Source organism: Nyctereutes procyonoides, unplaced genomic scaffold (genome assembly GCF_905146905.1).
Source record: "Nyctereutes procyonoides isolate TBG_1078 unplaced genomic scaffold, NYPRO_anot_genome, whole genome shotgun sequence".
Classification (NCBI taxonomy): Eukaryota; Metazoa; Chordata; class Mammalia; order Carnivora; family Canidae; genus Nyctereutes; species Nyctereutes procyonoides.
The window spans coordinates 29,607,993-29,627,323 of record NW_026575140.1 but is presented as its reverse complement, the minus strand read 5'-3'; the positions used below and the strand labels follow the sequence as shown (position 1 = coordinate 29,627,323).

The 19,331-nt window shown below is 47.8% G+C and overlaps 1 protein-coding gene across 4 annotated transcripts in view; it reads right to left on the bottom strand.

Annotated features, from left to right (window-relative positions):
- The window catches only part of NPHP4 (nephrocystin 4), a 113,900-nt gene that overhangs the window by 65,150 nt on the left and 29,419 nt on the right, over positions 1 to 19,331 (bottom strand). For all 4 annotated transcript variants that reach the window (XM_055306178.1, XM_055306176.1, XM_055306177.1 and 1 more), the window contains 3 exons: positions 12,821 to 12,957; positions 10,693 to 10,874; positions 10,048 to 10,174 (listed from right to left, as the gene is read on the bottom strand). In XM_055306178.1, the coding sequence (XP_055162153.1) occupies positions 10,048 to 10,174; positions 10,693 to 10,874; positions 12,821 to 12,957 (446 nt within the window). The remainder of the gene's footprint in view (positions 1 to 10,047; positions 10,175 to 10,692; positions 10,875 to 12,820; positions 12,958 to 19,331) is intronic.

Below are 19,331 nucleotides of genomic sequence, written 5' to 3'. Positions count from 1 at the left end.
CGCACAGCCATACCCCTGGACCCAGCACCCCTCAGGGTGCATGCTCACACCTCGCAATCCAGCACACCCTTGGGGTGCATGCTCACACCCCTCAATCTGGCACCCCCTCAGGGCACATGCTCACACCCCCTCAATCTGGCACCTCCTGGGGGCGCACCCTGGAGACACCCCAGAGCACAAGGTGAGCCAACACACAGACAGTTCCACCCACACCTCGTCCACCTATAGGCCCTGCAAATTGCTGAGCTATCCAACCACAGGAAATGCATGCACAAGCTGGGGGGCACAAGCAGAGTACATGCCGTTGGAAAAGGAGGAGACACGCTCTGTGGCCAGCCCCGCCTGATGGCCAGGGCACCCCCAGAGTCACCCACGCGCATGGCCACTTCCCTCCCTCACCCCAAGAAGCAGCCCAGGAGGGATGCACTGGGAGCAACAGCAGCGGCTGGCTCCAGAATGAACAGTGGAAGGGACACAGAGGAGCAATGCCCTTCTGAAACCAGCTTTGGGTAGAATTTTTCCTGAAAAGCCTATCAGTGTCCTACATGTTCCGGAAGTGAAATGAAATCACTAGGATGGGAGGGAAATAACTCTGAACTAGAGCACAGATAAAAACAGGATGGTGAAAGACTCCTAACTCTGGGAAATGAACTTGGGGTGGTGGAAGAGGAGGTGGGTGAGGGGTGGGGGTGACTGGGTGACGGGCACTGAGGTGGGCACTTGACGGGATGAGCACTGGGTGTCATTCTATATGTTGGCAAATTGAACACCAATAAAAAATAAATTTATAATAAAAACAGGATGGCCCACTGTGACCGAGTGAGCAGTGAGGCTACACCGTTCGGGCCAGGCCTAGGGGCTCTGGACACTCTTCCCTTCCATCTGGATGACCAGAGCCCTGAACGGCTGGGAGGGCCATCTGGCAGCAGCAGTGTGGGTGAGGCAACCATGCGCTGAGGCTGATGGTGCCCTCGGCTTCTCCCTGGGGAAGGAGGCTCAGAGAGCCTTGCCAGTCGGCTGGGATCGGCAAGAACTGGGTTCTTAAGGTCAATCTGTGTACATGGCAAGTGCACATGTGTGTGCTCACATGTGTGCATATGTGTTTCTAGAGGTAAGTCTCCCAGCTCTGTCCACTGACATCGGATCTGGGAAACCAAAACACACCAGCACCCAGATCTGGATTCAAATACAACCCCTTTAAAAAGAACCAGGGTGGGAGCAGCCCAGGTGACGCAGCGGTTTGGCACTGCCTTCAGCCCAGGGCCTGATCCTGGAGACCCTGGATCGAGTCCTGCGTCGGGCTCCCGGCATGGAGCCTGCTTCTCCCTCTGCCTGTGTCTCTGCCTCTCTCTCTCTCTCTCTCTCTCTGTCTCTAATGAATAAATAAAATCTTTAAAAAAAAAAAAAAAAAAAAGAACCAGGATTCATCAAAAACAAGGAAAGTCAGAAACTGTCACAGTCCAGAGGTGTGTGAGAAGACATGATGACTACATGAAGCATGACATCCCAGGTGGGGTCCTAGAACAGAAGAGGACTTTAGGAAAGGGAATTCAAATAAAGCATGGACTTAGGTTGGTAATAATATATCAATACTGGTTCATTAGTTGTGACAAATGTACCATAGTAAGGAGGCTAATAAGAATGGAACTGGGGACAGGTATGTGGGATCTCTGTATTATCCACACAGTTTTTCTGTAAATCTAAAACTTTTCTGAAATAAAAAGTTTATTGAGAAAAGGCAGGAGTGGGGAGACCACAGCTCCCCACAGAAATGGCTGATGTCGGGGCTGGAATGGGGAAGCTGTGAGATGAGCCTGGGGCATCTTGTTCTACCAGAATGTAAGAAACTGCTCGGAAAACAGAACACCATGGAGGATGTCACAAGGACACAGCCTGAAGCGACTACGGACAACTCCAGGACAATCTGAGCACTAAAATAATCAGGAACAGTAGTTTGGTTTTTTGAAAAGGTGTCCTTGAGTCCATCCCAATGTAGAGCTGGAAAGCCTCACTCAGAGGTGGCAAGGATGCCAACCCCGGCAGATGTCTGTGTGGCCTGAAGGGTCTCCCCACAAATTTCTTGTAAGGACAAAATCAGTTACTGTCCAGTGGGGACATCACATGACACCCGACTGGTGATCAAAACAGGCCAACAAGGTGGGAGGGCTGCCATGCACATCTGATGTGGGACTCTGCGGGACACAGCCCACCCCACTGCAGTGTTCTAGCAGAGATGCAGAGGCTGACTCCATTGGGAGGAAGCATCACTAAATCCAACAGGGGAACATGTACTTTAAAACGTTTTTACCAAAATCTATAAAGAACTTATTAAATTCAACACCCAAAAGAACAAAGAATCCAGTCAAGAAATGGGCAGAAGACAAGAACAGACATTTCTCCAAAGAAGACATACAAATGGCCAAAAGACACATGAAATCAGGGAAATACAGATCAAAACCACGAGATACCACCTCACACTGGTGAGAATGGCTAAAATTAACAAATCAGGAAACAACAGATGTTGGTAAGGACGTGGAGAAAGAGGAACCCTCTTTCACTGTTGGTGGGAATTCAGACTGGTGCAGCCATTCTGGAAAACAGCGTGGGGGTTGCTCAAAAAGTTAAAAACAGGGTTATCCTATAACCCAGCAATTGTACTACCGTAGGTATTTACCCTAAGGATACAAACATAGTGTGACCTGAAGGGGCACCTGGACCCAAATCTTTATAGCAGCCATGTCCATAATAGCCAACCTAAAGAAAGAGCCCAGATGCCCATCAACGATGAATGGATAAAGAAGATGTGGTGTATATATAGAATGGAATACTAATCAGCCATCAAAAAATGAAATCTTACCATTTGCAATGACATGGATGGAACTAGAGGGTATTATGTTAGGTGAAATAAGTCAGTCAGAGAAAGACAATTAATATGATTTCACTCATATGTGGAATTTAGGAAACAAAACAGGGGATCATAAGGGAAGGGAGGGAAAAATAAAATAAGATGAAATCAGAGGGGTAGACAAACCATAAGAGACTCTTAACTCAAGAAACAAACTGAAGAACACTGGAGGGAAGGGGGGATAGGCATTAAGAAGGGCATGTGATGAAAAAAAAAAAAGAAGGGCACATGATGGAACGAGCACTGGGTATTATACATGCAACTGATGAATCCCTGAACTCTATCTGTAACACTAAAAAAAAATTAATTAAAAATAAAATGTTTCCAAAAGGAGGGAAAATGTCCTATAAAAATAAAATCAGTAAATCCAAAAAAAGGCTGAGGAGCTACTCCAGATCAGAGGAGACCCTGAAGGCAGGAACCGTACCACCATGAGCCCTGCACTGGAGAGAAATGCCACCAAGGACACACCAGGTCGCTGGCAGGTCTGGATTACAGTGGAGATTATGGTCAGACTCAGTGCTGAGCCAGGCAGGCTGCTGTGTGTGCCCATGGAAGGGCATCTCAGCTCTGCAGAAATGCACACTGAAGCATGTGAAGTCAGGGGCTGTGACGTCTGCAAGTTACCCCCAAAGAGCTCACAAAAGATAATTGTATGGATCTGTACACACACGTACACATGCACAGAGGACAGGTGGGAGGAAGAAATACTGGCCAGAAGGTATGGATAAAGCAAGTGTGGCAGGTACGAACAGGTGAATCTGGGTTAAGAATAGACCAGTAGTCCTAGTAATTTTGTAACTGGTCTGTAAGTTTAAAATCATGTCTAAATAAAAAGTTTTTAAAGAAATTATGCAATATCTACTATGCCTTTTCTTTTTCCAAGAACTATGTTAATATGAAGAGGCAAGCGACAGACCATGGAAAATATTCACAATCTATATATCTGATGCAAGATTTATAGCAAAAATATATAAAGGAAATTCCCATCTATCCAATAATAAAAAGACACACAATCCAAAACATGGACTGGCCACTTCATGAAGGAAGAATAGGAATGGCCAAGAAACATGGGAACATATATTCTTGCCTGGTCATTAAGGAAAGCCAAATTAAGACCACATTCACACCCACTAGAAAGGCTGAAGTCAAAAAATAGAAACCAAAAGCTGGTGAGGATACGGAGAAACTGTAAGCTTCAAACAGTGCTGGTGCAAGCACCTTGGGAAAATATTTAACATGTATTTACCTAGGACCCAGAACACGGTTCCATAGCACTCAATAACAAGAAATGAAAATGTATGTCCACAAAGACTTGCCCAAGAATGCTGAAAGCAGCTTTATTTATTAGCTGGAAAAGCCTACCAACGGTAAAATGAAAAAACAAATTTGCAAATCACATTATCTGATAAGAGATTAACATCCAGGGACGCCTGGGTGGCTCCGTGGTTGAACATCTGCCTTTGGCTCAGGTCATGATCCTGGGGTCCTGGGACTGAATCCCATATCACACTTACTGTGGAGAGCCTGCTTCTCTGTCTGCCCATGTCTCTGTGTCTCTCATATATAAATAAAATCTTTAAAAAAAACTTCCTAAGCCTACAACAAAACAACAAAACACCTGATTCAAAACCAGGCAAAGGACTCGAACAGACATATCTCCTATGAAGATACAGGCCAACAAGCATGCAAAAAGATGCTCAGCATCATTGACCATCAGGGAAATGCAAATCAAAACCACAGGGAAACCCCACCTCACACCCATTCACTGACTATTATCAAAAAACAAACAAACAAACGAGTGATGGCAAGAACGTGGAGACACCAGAACCCTGGTGTACTATCGGTAGGAACACAAAATGGCACGGCTGTGGTGGAAAACAGTGCAGGGGTTCCTCAAAAAAATTAAAAATAGAATCACCACATGATTCAATAATTCTTCTGGTATATACCCCAAAGAACTGAAAGTAGGATCTCGAAGGGATATGTGTATACACATGTTCATGTTAACATTATTCACAATGTTTGAAATGTGGAAGCCACCCAAATCCATCAATCGATGACTAAATGAGCAAAACGCGGCATATCCATTCCTCAGTCGTAAGAAGGAAGGAAATTCCTAAAATGCAACAACGTGGATGGGCCACGAGCACACAATTCTGAGTGAAAGAAACCAGCCACAAAAGGACAAATACTACATGATTCCACATACATGAGGTCCTTAGAGTTGTCACAACCATAAAGATGTCAAATATACGGTGGGAGCCAGGGGCTGGGGGTGAGGAATGAGGAGTCAGTGCTTCATGGGGCCAAAGTTCCAGATTCACATGATGTGAATTCTGGGGACAGACGGTGGTGACAGCTGCATAACAAATGTAAATGTCCTTGATGCCACCAAATTGCACACCTAAAAACAGTTAAGATGGTAAACTTTGTGTTATGTGTATTTTTACAAGAAAAAAGAGACATTAAAAAAAACAAAGGTAAGTCAGAATGCCACTAAACTATACACTTTAAAATTATTCTAGGCCTTGTGGATTTCTTAGTAAAATAAACTATTGTTGAAAAAGATAAACCAAAAAAAAAAAAAAAAACAATTTTCAAAAAGTGAGTTGAGGGCAGCACCGGTGGCCCAGCGGTTTGGCACCGCCTGCAGCCCAGGGTGTGATCCTGGAGACCTGGGATCGAGTCCCACGTCAGGCTGCCTGCATGGAGCCTGCTTCTGTCTCTGCCTTTCTCTCTCTCTCTCTCTCTCTCTCTCTCTCTCTCTCTCTCTGTCTCTCATGAATAAATAAATAAAATCTTAAAAAAAAAAAGTGAGTTGATATATTTCTTAAAGCTATAAGGGGAGCCTAAGTCTGAAAGACTTCCAGAAAACCCTATAGATATCTATATTTCTAAGTTTTGTCTTTTTTAAAACTTTTTTTTAAGATTTTATTTATTTATTCATGAGAGACACAGAGAGAGAGAGGCAGAGACATAGGCAGAGGGACAGACAGGCTTCAATGCAGGGAGTCTGATATGGGACTCCATATCAAGCCCTGGGCTGAAGGCGGTGCTAAACCGCTGAGCCACCCGGGCTCCTCTATTTCCAAGTTTTACAAGTTTAACTTTACATCATTTTCAGAATAAATCGAGACATAACTCTTATGTGCCAAATATGCAACATCAAAATATTCAGTTCTGAGGATTCCCAGGCACCTGGCAAGCACTCAGATCTTTGTTATATGGACTTACATTGTCCAAAGAATGCTAGAAAATACATAAATAATAAATTAGTTAATCTTCACCTTCTAGAGATCTGGGAGTTATTTTGCTATGTGACTCTGAAAAAAAGGACTGTTTTGACTGCTGGCAGCCCTGTGGGGATTTGCACTTATTCTGACATAAAAATGCAGCAGAAGACACTGGGCCTGGTTATTTTCACAGCTACCGTCATTCTGTGTCACTCTCTTCTGCTCCAGGGAATCTGCTTTATCAACTTTCACAATCAGTCAATGCTGATGGAGCCCACACCTCTGTGGCTTCCAGCATTTTCAGGCCTCCTAATGCAGGTGCACTGTCCCCTTGTATTCAAATTCCTGGGAAGGAAGCTATCTGGATGGGAAGAAATACTTTCTCTCTTTACAGTTCACCCAGAGACAAATTACAAATGGCTTTAGTTGTTCTAAGTAAAAGATGCAAACATTACCAACAGATTACCAACAAGGAGCGTGTCTTCTCAAAATGGTCTTTCGGCTTTGTTTTCCATGACTACCAAAATACTCAGGACCAAAAAAGTTCCCTCAGACTCAGGTAAGCAGGTCTAAATGGGATACACTCAACCTGGATGGTTTCTCCCATTTACCACTCATCGGTGACCAATCTCACACGGGGCCCCAGGACACTGAGGCTTTTGGCTCCTAGTCCGCCCCGTGGACAAGGCCTGGCCCATTCTGTGTCTCCAAGCGTTAGGCACAAAAGAACACAAGACATAAGGAACACGGTAAGGTCATCCTGAGAACAGGTCATGGCACAAGAGGAGGCATCCGTGAGGGAGCACACAGCTGCCCCACTTAGGAAGATTGGTTCAGAAATCATTTTTCAAAGAAAAGTACATTTACTTTTTTTGGCTCTTCTGATTCTGTACTTGAGTACTTGAGAAACATCCAGGCAGGCTGACTAGATACTGGGTGACACTGGACAAATCTGTGTCAGTATTTTAGGTGTGACTATGGTACTGCAGCAGCATGCTTAAGCCCCATTGTTAGAGACACAGAGGGACCCGTTCACAGAAGTGGCAGCGGGCTGTCTGGGACTGACCCAGCTGGACTGGGGAGGAGTGGGGGTGGGCACCTCCTTCTCTCTATCTTCATTTGAAATTTTAAGTAACAAAAAGGTTAAAAGAAGAAAAGAACCTATGTGCCACAATGTTCACAGTAATCAAAGCAGACAATGACTGGAATTTGCTTCAAAATAAATCAAAATGGGTCGTGGGAGATGGTACAGACAATATAGGCCTGCGCATGCAGTTGGTAACTGCTGAGCCAGCTGGTTCATTTTACTACACGGTCTGCCTTGGTTTACCTCTGAAATGTCCATCGTATGAAGCTCTGACACAGGGAACAAAGGGGAGAAAGACTGGCAGGCGGGACGCAAGCAAAGAGTGTTTTCCACGGCTCTCCTATCTGCCAAGGGATCAGGGTGTGCTGGCTCAGCCTGTCCCCCCACCCCGGGCTGCGCCCCCACAACACACATTCCTGGGGAAGGATGGGGGCCCAGCCAGCAGCACCCCTGTGCCCTCCCCTCTAACGTGGAGACCTGTCTGTGATGGGAGTGCCCTAGTCAAGCCAGCCCCATGCCCACAGCAGGCAGCCTGGGCGGATCACCACCTCACAGCCAGGACCCTTCTTCCCAGACTGCACCCAAGAAAGTGCACCCGATGGCAGTCCAGTAGAATCCAGTATTCTGTGTGAAGAGAAACCTCCCCACCACTAAGAATCAATGAGCTAGATAAGCCATGTTTCGTAAGGCAGCAACACACAGTAAAACCACCTGCAGGTTAAGCACTGCAGGGAAGAGTTAACAAAATAATAATAAAGTATCATCAATGAAACGCCGGGACACCTGCACCCCGATGTTTCTAGCAGCCATGTCCACAATAGCCAAACTGTGGAAGGAGCCTCGGTGTCCATCGAAAGATGAATGGATAAAGAAGATGTGGTTTATGTATACAATGGAATATTACTCAGCCATTAGAAATGACAAATACCCACCATTTGCTTCAACGTGGATGGAACTGGAGGGTATTATGCTGAGTGAAGTAAGTCAATCGGAGAAGGACAAACATTATATGGTCTCATTCATCTGGGGAATATAAATAATAGTGAAAGGGAATAGAAGGGAAGGGAGAAGAAATGGGTAGGAAATATCAGAAAGGGAGACAGAACATGAAGACTCCTAATTCTGGGAAACTAACTAGGGGTGAATGGGTGACGGGCACTGAGGGGGGCACTTGACGGGATGAGCACTGGGTGTTATTCTGTATGTTGGCAAATTGAACACCAATAAAAAATAAATTTATTATTAAATAAATAAATAAATAAATAAGAAGAAGAAGAAGAAGAAAGCGTCATGTGAGACACACCAGTTTCTGTATACATACTCTGTGATCACCAGCAGACCGTAATTCAACATTCTGGAGTGGATGCTAATGACACGTCCGCAGACGCAGAGAGCGCCAAACGCACACAGCAACTTGGCTGGCTCCCTCCCTGTCTCCTTCCAAGGGCAGCACAGGGGGCCACCCCAGGAGCCCCCTCCCTCCTGGATGAGTCCCCCACCCAAGCCCAGGGTGTCCTCTCCACGCAGCCAGGTGCGTTCACATACAGTTGCATTTCAGTGGCAATTTATGGTAATAAATAAAGCAGAGCTGGAAACGACGGCTTGATTAAATCAATTGTGACCATGTGTTCAGCCATAATCAGAACACCTGCCTCTAGATTTGTTCAGCTGATCAGGACTCTGAATTATACTGACTTGAGGTGTGGACGGCAGAGAGCAGATGAGAAAATAAAACAGCACCTCCACTCAGCACCCCCTTCACCTTCCTAAGGCTCCCCTCAAGACCATACTTGGTCCTGGTCCTCCAGCAGCAAGGCTGCAATGCTGGCAGACCGACTGCCGTGGAAGGTGCCTTGTCATCCTTTTATTTCTAATTTACATGTTAAATTGATATTTACTTGTTCAAACAGAAAACTGAATCTTAAGGGTAGTATGATTTGAGTCTTCTAAAGACTCTCCATCAGTGATACAAACAATGTCTAATAAATAAACAAATTAATTAATTAATTAATTAATTAAAAAAAAAAAACAATGTCTATATGCTATACAGGGACCCATGAATAACCCAGGGATGACGGACAGCAACCCCCACGCAGTCAAAAGCCTGCATGTAACTTCTGACTTCTCCAGAAACTTAACTTCTAATAACACTCAGTTGACCAGAGGCCTTACCACTAACAGCAACAGTCAGTGAACACATATTTCATATGTCGTATGTATTATATGCTGTGTTCTCACCATAAAGTCAGCCAGAGGTTAGAAAATGTCATTAAGAAAACCATGAGAAGAAAAATACACTTACAGTACTGTATCTAACAAAAAAAAAAAAAAATCTGTTGTAAGTGGCCCCACGCAGTTCAAACCTATGTTGCTCAAGGGTCAACCACATTTCTTCTAAGTGAATCTTACAAAGTCTTAGCTATGATACAGGCACACACAAAGTTCACTGTAAGAAAACATTTACCACTTAGTAATGGTAAAAACGGTAAAGTGCGTAGTAAAGCTTTACTATCCTTAACATCATATGAAGAATACATTAAAATAGACTCGTTTTTCACAATAATTATCAATTTGATATTTGTGAATTAATGCTATTATGCATGCCTATTGAACTATTGATTACCATCGGCCAGCAGAACATTCCATCACCAGAAAGAGGGGCAATGATTGCAACAAAGCCACAACCAGGAAGAAGCGTTTTCTATAATCTCGTTCTACACCCATTATGTACACTGCTGATAATCACGCTGCTCTGAACAGAAACAATGTTAGTGGTGACTTTGTTTCTCCTTGGGGCACGGAGCCCAGGGCCTTCTCACCTTGCTGTCCACTCCAGAAGGGCTGGTGAACACGTACTCCAGTTGAAAGACTATGGCAAACGCAGGGTGATGGACCATTTCAGGGAGTCGGAGGCGGCTTCTCAAAACTAGAGCCTGGTTTCCAGAGCTGGGTCAAGAACACAGAGCAGCAGCACATCAGGCAGTGCTCCTGCCACCCTGCACCCCCCAGGGTGCCAGGCCCTGCTGCTGTGGCAGGTTCCCCCAGTAATGCTGCAGAGCTCTGCACTGTGTCTGGCCCCCAAGGTAGCTCCTAAACCAGAGCCTCTCATGCTTCAATCGACACTCATTCCAAATCGCCAGAGCTTACGTCAGGAGGACAGAACCACATGGCCAGGTCTCCGAGGAGGCTCGTCCTCCAGAGCACCCCTCGGAGAGGTCTCTGATCCCGACTTGGGAATAGAGGACTGAACAGAATGGCAGAACTTCCTGCCTGCTGCTTCTCCACCACATGAGAGACAGGTATAAATCAGCAAGAGGAAACAAAGGCACCAGGGAAGAAGTCCAGGTGGACAAGTGCATACTTCACATGCAAAACCAGCTCCATTTCCCTTTGATCCCCAGTAATGTGCACCCTAGTACCTCCTAATTCCAGGCGGCTGGACATCACAATCCTAGGGAGAATACCTGGTCTTCGAAGAGGAGCCAACTTTCCTGCTGAAACTGGCAGAGCGCGTCAAGGCCACATCCATCTCGGGCACCAGCACCACCACGTGTGGCCTCTGCACGAAGCCCAGACCATTGTGCACGCCCACACACAGGCGGCGCTCCAAGATCTCCAGCGTGCTGCCATCTAGTGGACTGTCTCCCTAGAAGAGCACATGTCACACACAGTAAATCCCTGTGCAGAAGGGCAGAAGCTCCCAGGGGAGAGGCAAAAAAAGAAGAAACTGTAACTGAAGTCTCAGGCATTTCCAGATCAGATGGTGCTCAGTGAAAATGAATTCAGGCAAATAATCCTATGAGAACCGCCAGCCTCAGGGCATTTTCTAGGTAGTTCTGGGTCTTTACACATAGCACGGTCTTCTCAGAGCAATATCACCCTCCCCCTAGAAGATACCTGAATCACCAAAGTCTTACTCAGGTTTCCATGGCTGAGATCAATTCTTAGGATGCAGCAAATGAGCAACCAGGGCCCCAACACCCCAAGGCAGAGAAGCCCACTGCCCCCAAGGCGCCTCTATCCTCCCCCAGACTCAGACACCAGAGACTTGGGGTGGAAGGGGCAGCAGGAAGAGGGAGCACATTTATGCAGTAAGTCATAAACCAATAAACACAGAATCTGCCCCAAAGTGATCGCTGGATATTAAAGTGTTTCATCTTAACAAAATATGTACAGGCACTTTAACAAATGAGTCAGGATAGTCCTCCAGGCTATTACTGTTTATTAAATTACATGATCGTGGTGAAATGATTCCTGAATTTTCAAGTTTTCTTCACTGCCCATTAATCAAGCTGAACAGACCTAAATTCAGCCTATTAGTCTCTGAGTAATGAAAACAGAGCGATGGAGGAAACAGAGTAGCTACCAGTTGGATAAGGACAAAAATACAAAGTAGTAAAAATATGTAATAAAGTGATTTTGGGGGGATACACAAAATTCAATAATGATACTCCTAAAGCATCTCTACCCTCACGTGATCCACTCTGAGCAATAAGAACACAGCAGGAAACACAGCAAGAAAATGTGCTCTGTCAATCCTCTTTTCTGTGTTTCTACTTCACATGAGACATCGTATAGAACTACCTTGTCAAGAACGGGCAGCAAGCAAAAAAAGTCCATCTCATCTATGTGTGCTGTGCACATGCATCTATGCATACATGTGCATGTGTGCATGTATGTGTGTGCTTGTGTGCATGTGTGTGCAGCTAAGACCTTGCTGACTTCCCAGACTGCTAGGATGGGCACCTACCAAGGGAACTGCTCGTTGTCACAATGGAGATAGCAAAGGCCTGTGATAGGCTGACACTGAAGCACCTTGGGCACAGCAGTGAACCCAACCACATCCCTGTCTTCCTGGTGCAAATACTCCACAGACAGACAGGCAACAGAGCAAGGAATAGGTAAGGAACCCAGGTGCTCGTGGGCAGGCCAAGCACCCGGAGAAAGGAAGCAGGTGACATACTTACAGAGACTTGGTGGGGGGGGGCCTCACCAGCACACTCCAGTAGCCTGTAGGACTGTCGAGCTTGCACAGAGACCTGAAGCCTAAGGGGAGCCATGCAAGGGTCTAGACGCAGAGCATCCAGGAAAATGAGCTACCAGCCCAAAGGCCACAGTGGGGACACACTGTGACCTGTGACCACCAAGACTTCATGGCAGCACATCAGATGGGTAGGCAGACCTGGACCCTGTGAGAGGAGTCCCTTTCACAGAAAGTGGGTCTGCAGGGATAAAATGACTAAGACTTCTAGTCGTCTCCTTGGAATGAGCCAAATATCTTGAAAATGTCCTTTATAAATGCTGATCATTTTATTGGTCTCCCTAAGCTCATTTGGTGATTTAATTTACTTTTACATGAAGACTGCTTTAAGATATAACAAAACTAACATTAGGGTCTCACGGTAATAGCACCATCATCGCACCAAAGTTAAAACAACAGGTTAGACATCCCCTTCCGCCACTAAAAGAGGAAGCACGCAAGACTGTGGCTGGACCGTCCAGCCTGGCGATATCAGAGACTGGCAGCGTCCCCACCTCTGCCCTGCCCACATCTCCACTGTTCAGATTAAGCTCCACCATGTAGGACAGTACCTCCCGGAAGTTATCACTGATGAGGAGTTCCAGAAGCTCTTCCTCAAACTTCTCAAGGGAAGGATACAGCGTGAAGAATAAATCATCCAAATACCATGTGACAGACTTCTGAAGGCGAGGCTTTCGGAGGGTGTCCCCTGAAAAAATGAGGGGGTTCGTGTAGAGTATCCGTGGGGACAGGACCACCAGAAGCACCCAGGGCCTCTCACCCACCTAGGTCCAGGCCATGGTGCCAGGCCCTCCAGGCGGAGAAGAAACCACAGGCACAGCACTCAGAGCCCTAAATCAGAAGCCACCCCCATTCACACCAAGACGCCAAGCCCAGATTTCAATTACAACCCAATTTCTGCCCCCACCCTCCTCCAGGAACACATTTTATAATTCAGCAATCCAAAGAACACAGATCACTGAATGCAGGGTAACATCTGTTCCTATCAGCTTGGTTTCCCTTTATCGCTAACTTCCTCTCTAGCAAGAACACAGCCAGTGATGCCGTTTCTTATTTTTGTACGTTTACCTTGAACCATTTGGAAACATGAAGAAATACTCATGAGCACATTAAGCCAACAAGCAAAAACACCGTCTGGGCTGGCACCACAAGAAAAGTCCCCGTCTGGGTGGGGTAGCTGCCCCGGACTGTGAGCTCCATGAGGACAGAAGGGGTGGTAGTTCCTGGCACGCAGCTGGGTGCCCAGCACAGAGCAGGTGCATCAACCCTGGGCTGTGAAAGGCATGGTCCAGTCTGAGCAGAGACCTCCCCTCCAACTCGGGCACGAAGGCCAAGCCAACCACCTCCACACCAGTACACACCCCGCGCTCTGCCCTCCCATCCCATCACTGCCCTATTGCCCTGTCTCTTCCCCAGCTTTTACCCGTAAGAATTAAGGAGCAAAGCCTTAGATTTTAAGAACTATTTCCAAAGTTAGAGAAAGGAAACATCAGCGGAAGACTCAGTGCAGAGGGAACTGTCCTGGTGAGAGCCCTTGGTCGTCCTGCCAGGAGGTCAATCAGCACAGCCAGAGGCGATCCCATCTTCGCCTCTGTGTGCACTGAGACCCTTCAGAATCCCCACAGCCGCCTCTGCCCCACTAATTCCACATTTTGAACCTATTCAGCAAAATTAATCGAATCTGGGAGCAAAGCTTTATGCGCAAGAATACTCATTAAACATTATTTATAACAGAAAAAAATAAGAAACAACCAAATGCTCCCTAGGATGGGGAATGTTAAACAAGTTACCATGCCTCCATGTAAAACAGGAATGAAACTCCTATTGTCAAAGATCACTTAATGATTGAAAAATAATCATAATATTGCAGGTAAAAACGATGTGTGTAACACTCGTATGAGATCATTTAAAGCCAATTTTATTTGAAAATCTACATTTACATGCAAACATGGATACGTATGAGAAGTAATCACAGATGACTTTATTTCCTTTTTTATGGTTTTCTACCCCTTCCTCATCACAAATATGTATTAGATTCTCATATTTCACAATTTCTTATGCTTCTAAGAAACGTTGCACGTTCCTTTCTGAATTTAAAAAGAAGTGTTGAAGCTGCTCTGTGGAGGAATCAGAACCCACGCAAAGTATAGGTATAGTTATTCACCATGGCCAAGGGTTAAAGACAACCCAAGTGACCAGCAACAGATGAAAATAAGGAAAATGTGGTCCATCCACACACAGAATGTTATTCAGCATTAAAAAGGAAGGAAATTGACACCTGGATGGACCTGGAAGACATGGCGCTCAGTGAAATGAGATAGTCACCGAAAGGGCAAATCCTAGACAATCTACTCACAAGAAGCCCTAAGGTGGTAAAATCAGAGTCATAAGGTGGAAGGGCGGGTGCCAGGGGCTGGGGAGGGGCTGGGCACTAGTGTCTCATGGGGCTGAGCTGCAGTTTTTGTGAGAGGAGACATTCTGGAGGCAAACGGTAGTGGTGGCCGCAGACTGCATGGTTTACATGGTTCGAGAGGCAAGTGTGACACTACATCTATGTTACCACAATTTTTCCTTAAAGAGCAAAACATAGAGTCCAACCTTTCATGAAATGGCCAACAAGTGTCTGAGGCATGTCCTGAATTGAGACCCTCCACCAGAGAAAGAGAAGGGACGCCTGGGTGGCCCAGGGGTTGAGCATCTGCTTTCGGCTCAGGGTGTGATCCTGGAGTCCCAGGATCGAGTCCCACATTGGGCTCCCTGCATGCAGCCTGCTTCTCCCACTGCCTATGTCTCTGCCTCTCTCTCTGCTGTGTGTGTCTGTCTTGAACAAATAAATAAAATCTTAAAAAAAAAAAAAAAAGGAGAAAGAGGACCGACAAGGAAAGAGAGGAAGGAGCTAAAGCAGCACACTTCCACCACCAGTTCCAAGGGCAGCAAGCCACGTCCTCCATCATGGGCCTCCCTAGCAACAGGCCACAGGGCACACAGCAGCATGGGGGTGCTCATGGAGGATTTTGGGGATGACGAGACAAGGCAGTTGTGGCCCTCTGGGCACAGAGAAGGAGCGAGGGACCATCATCAAACCAGGGTCCATCAGCAAGAAGAGGCCAGGCCCGAGCCGACACCACTGCCTGCTGGGGGTGCTGAGTACATCCTACCCGCAGGTAGAAGGCGTGTCCTGAAACAAGGGAAGACAACGGGTGGTCAGACACTCTGGGGCCAGGGCCTAGGGGCCAACCCCAGTTTCTAAACCTGTGTCCTCAGCTGTGGAAGCCAGGTGACAGCCCCCCACTCAGGACAGTGCTGTGGGGACAGAGCTAATACCATTCACAGCCATGAACACAGAGTCATAGCTCCCGAGGAAAGGCACACACATGTACACACATAGCTCATCAGACTAATCTTAAAGCCTCGGCATGGCTCATCCCTGTACATTCTAGTCTCTATTTTACAAGAGAAACAGGGCTCAGACACTCTAAGTGACTTGCCCGAGGCTACCACACCCACAGAATGTGAGTGAGGGAGACTCAAATGTTGAAGCTGCTAATACACATCCCCAAATGACCAGGAAAGTACTATGAGAACTTCAGGGAGTAAATAGATTCACAGATACAGAACCCAAGAGAAACAAAGACGGGCTGCTCTGGGAGCAGGGGACTCAGGTGGGACGCCAGGGGCGCCAGCCAATGCCAGCCCTTCCAGAGATGGGGCAGCAGCAGAGACAGACTTGCCGGTGTACTGGGGCCACTGCCTGTCCGGCAGGGAAGCCACCCGCCCCTCGCCAATCTCCGCTACTGTGCTGTTGCCTGCCCCTCTAGACAACAGTACAGTAGGATGAGCAAATCTGGGCATCCAGAAGGTGGCAGAGTCCAGGGCTTCTGGAAGAGGCTTAGTCCTGGCAGGAAGCAGGTTCTGCCCAGCTCCCCATTGACAGGTGGCCCCCAGGCCCACAGCCATTAGCAAAAAGGAGCCTTGACTCTAGTCTCACAGAGATGTGAGGAAGGGAGCCCCACACACAGAAGTCAGACAGGGAGAGGAAAGATGGTTCCTCCACCAGGAAATCAGACCAAGGAGCCACATATGCACAGGGCAGAACCTTCCAGATCCTGAGGGGCCCAGGAGGCAGGGCAGGGCCAGGTTGCATCTGGCCAGCTTTCTCCAGGCCATGTCCTGTGAAAATCACAGGCACTGGAGAATGGCTCTCACTCAGAGGACAGAGCAGGCCTCCCAGGATGCTCCACTGCATAGGAGCGGCCAGGGTGAGGACAGTATCCCATGAATAAAGAACAACAGGTCCTGGGGCCCGGTGCTTCCTAAGTTCTCAGTGCTGAGCTCCATCAGCTTACTTCTTTGCTCCCCACATGCATCTCCAGGGGCAGGTCCCAAGAAAGTCCCCATTTTATGCAGGAAAGGGCAGCAGCAGAGGCTGGGAGAGGTTAGGAGCCTGGAGGCCCACTCCGCACTCAGAGCCTCTTCCCTGCTCCCTCCTGCATCCCCCTCACAACAGCTTCACCATCTGAAGTGTCACCCCATTCACTCTACCACCCAACCTCAGCAACCGGGGTTGGGGAACTGGGGTGAGGCGGCGGATGGGGACTCATGGCCCGCACACTCTGTGACTGGGGCTATTTTTCATATGGTTGTTGCCAAGGCTCTGGGCAGGAATGCAATCCCCAAAAACAGCAATGTTCCTTCAGGAATCCAGACCCCCTGCCCTCAGGGATCCCCACACATGCACTGCCGAGAAACCAGGGATTACAGGCGCAGACAGGCAAGAACTCCCTGTAGTGACATCCTTAAGAGAAGCATTCAGAAATGCCCCCAGGTGCCCAACAAGCTCTCCACGAGGTCCTAACAGGGTCCCACAGCCTCCCCGGGACACAGCTTTCCTGGAAGGGCAGTGGATTCCCCAGAATGTACCCCACCAAACAGTGTTGCAAGAGGAACAACAGAATGAGACCAATTAGAGGGTGACCCAGGCAGGAGCGGAAAGAGTCTGAGCCATCCACATTGCTAAAACACCTGTTGCCTTTGATGGCTGTGGCGAGACGTGACGTTGCCCTTGCTTCCATCTGTCCAAGACAGGAGCACTAAGAGCCCCACGCTGTGCCCTCACCCTGGCTCAGTGTCTATGCACACGGATCCATCCAATGAGCCTTCCGCGGATGAATCATGGACAAACCCAAGCATCGGTGAACCAGGGAGAGGATAAAAGGATACACCGAAGTCGGAGCACTGCTTTCTCCAGGGAAGTTCCCCGGGGAGCAAGCCTGGAAGGGAGGACTTTCAGCAAAGATGACCTCTGTCGTATTAAAACTGGAGCTCACATCAGAGCAGGAGCCAGCTCTCCTCTTGTCACCCCACCACCACCCCTGCCTACCCCCACCTACCCACAACCCACAGTAACGTGGCACAATCCAGAAGGTGAATCCCAGCAAGGACTGAGCGGCCCAGAGAAGCCTAGGAGAAGGCCCACAGCCACTGAGATACTTGGATGGAGGGTGGGTGGGGTGGGGGAAGCAGCATTTTTAAGGAGCACCTCAGGAGATTGCTGAGCAGGGACTTGGGAGGACCACGTGGGATACCACGAGAATGGGCCACCTCGTGGCAGACTGGCAGGCACGAGGTTCTGACACCCCACTTCTCAGCTCTACCGAGCTCTGGTGTAACAGATGAGGAGGCAGACCTGGAAAGGAGAGCCCACGGCAAAGGCCGCTTTGTCTGCTTCAGACGCTGAGTGGTGTCAGCCAGCTCAGGGGAGTGTGAGGCCCTCTGCTTCCTCCAGTCCTACAGCGCTGTGAGAAGTGGGCCCAAGAGCCCTGCACTCCCTGAGCACCCAGCCAGGAAGCCTCGCTCAGGACTCCAGGCAGTCCTGGCATTCACCTAGCCTTCAGGGCCACAGTTAGAAAACAGGCTTCCAACTTATATTTACAACAAAGCCTCCAGTGCACTCAGCTACTTTATGCAAAGCTCGCACCCACTCCAGGGCAGGATGAGCAATCTGAGCCTTCCTCCAAACAACAGACATCTTTCTGGTCCTGATCTCCTGAGACCATCCCCCCAATGACAGAGGCAGCATGCAGATCCGCAACCAAGGAGCCTCTGTGTGGAGACTCACTCTGAGCCAGGCCACGGGAGCTCTCCTTGAAAGAAGCAGCTTTCAGGAGCCACGGCATGTGTGTAACGACCCTGGTGCTGACACAGCTGTCCAGGTCTGTCAAACCAAAGCAAGTGAAACGGTCAGAACCAGGCCGAGGAGACCACGAGAGGGAGGGTGCGTGGATTTCCAAGTTGCAGGAAGAGATGATGCATTGGCAGCACCTGCTAATCTAGCCAGATGCTGAGAGCCTCCCTCTGAGAGCCACCCAAGGGGAAAGGCCTGCCTCCCTTCTGGGGAGTGACAAAGAGCCACCAGCACAACACAGCTAAGACCTTCATTTCCAGCCATTCCCAGGCTGAAAATCACTCTTCCAAAGTCAGTCTTCACAGAACTGAGTGAGTCAAAGTGGAAGACAGGAGGAAGGTTGGAGACTGTGTCAACATCGGTATCCTGGTTGTGACTTTGTGCTACAATTTGGGGGAAATCAGGCAAAGGACACATGGAGTCTCTCTGCGTTATTAAGACCACATGTGAATCTAGACTGACCTCAATATAAATTTCAGTTAACAACTCAATCTTCCTGTATTGTGTGATATTTTACAAATGAACAAATATCCACGTCCCCATATGGCACCAAAATAAAATCAGACCCTCTCCAAATTGCACATGAATTCCACCACTGAAGCTGGTAGCAGTCACTGCCTTGGCCCTCTCAGGGCTATAAAATATTATTCAGCAAAGAAACACTTTTCCAAGAGTGAGTCACAAAAGCCCAGAAGACCCTGGGCAGGATTTATAACACAGACAAGAACGGCGTCAGAAAGCAGGTACAGTGCCTGCATGGCTGAGAGCACAGATCAGCCTGGCGTCCTGCACATCCAGGGAAGGCGGAGCAAAACCAGTTCCTTTTCTCAGATGGTCACCGGAGGACTTGGTGAGAAGCTGTGTTCCGGTCCTTTCTC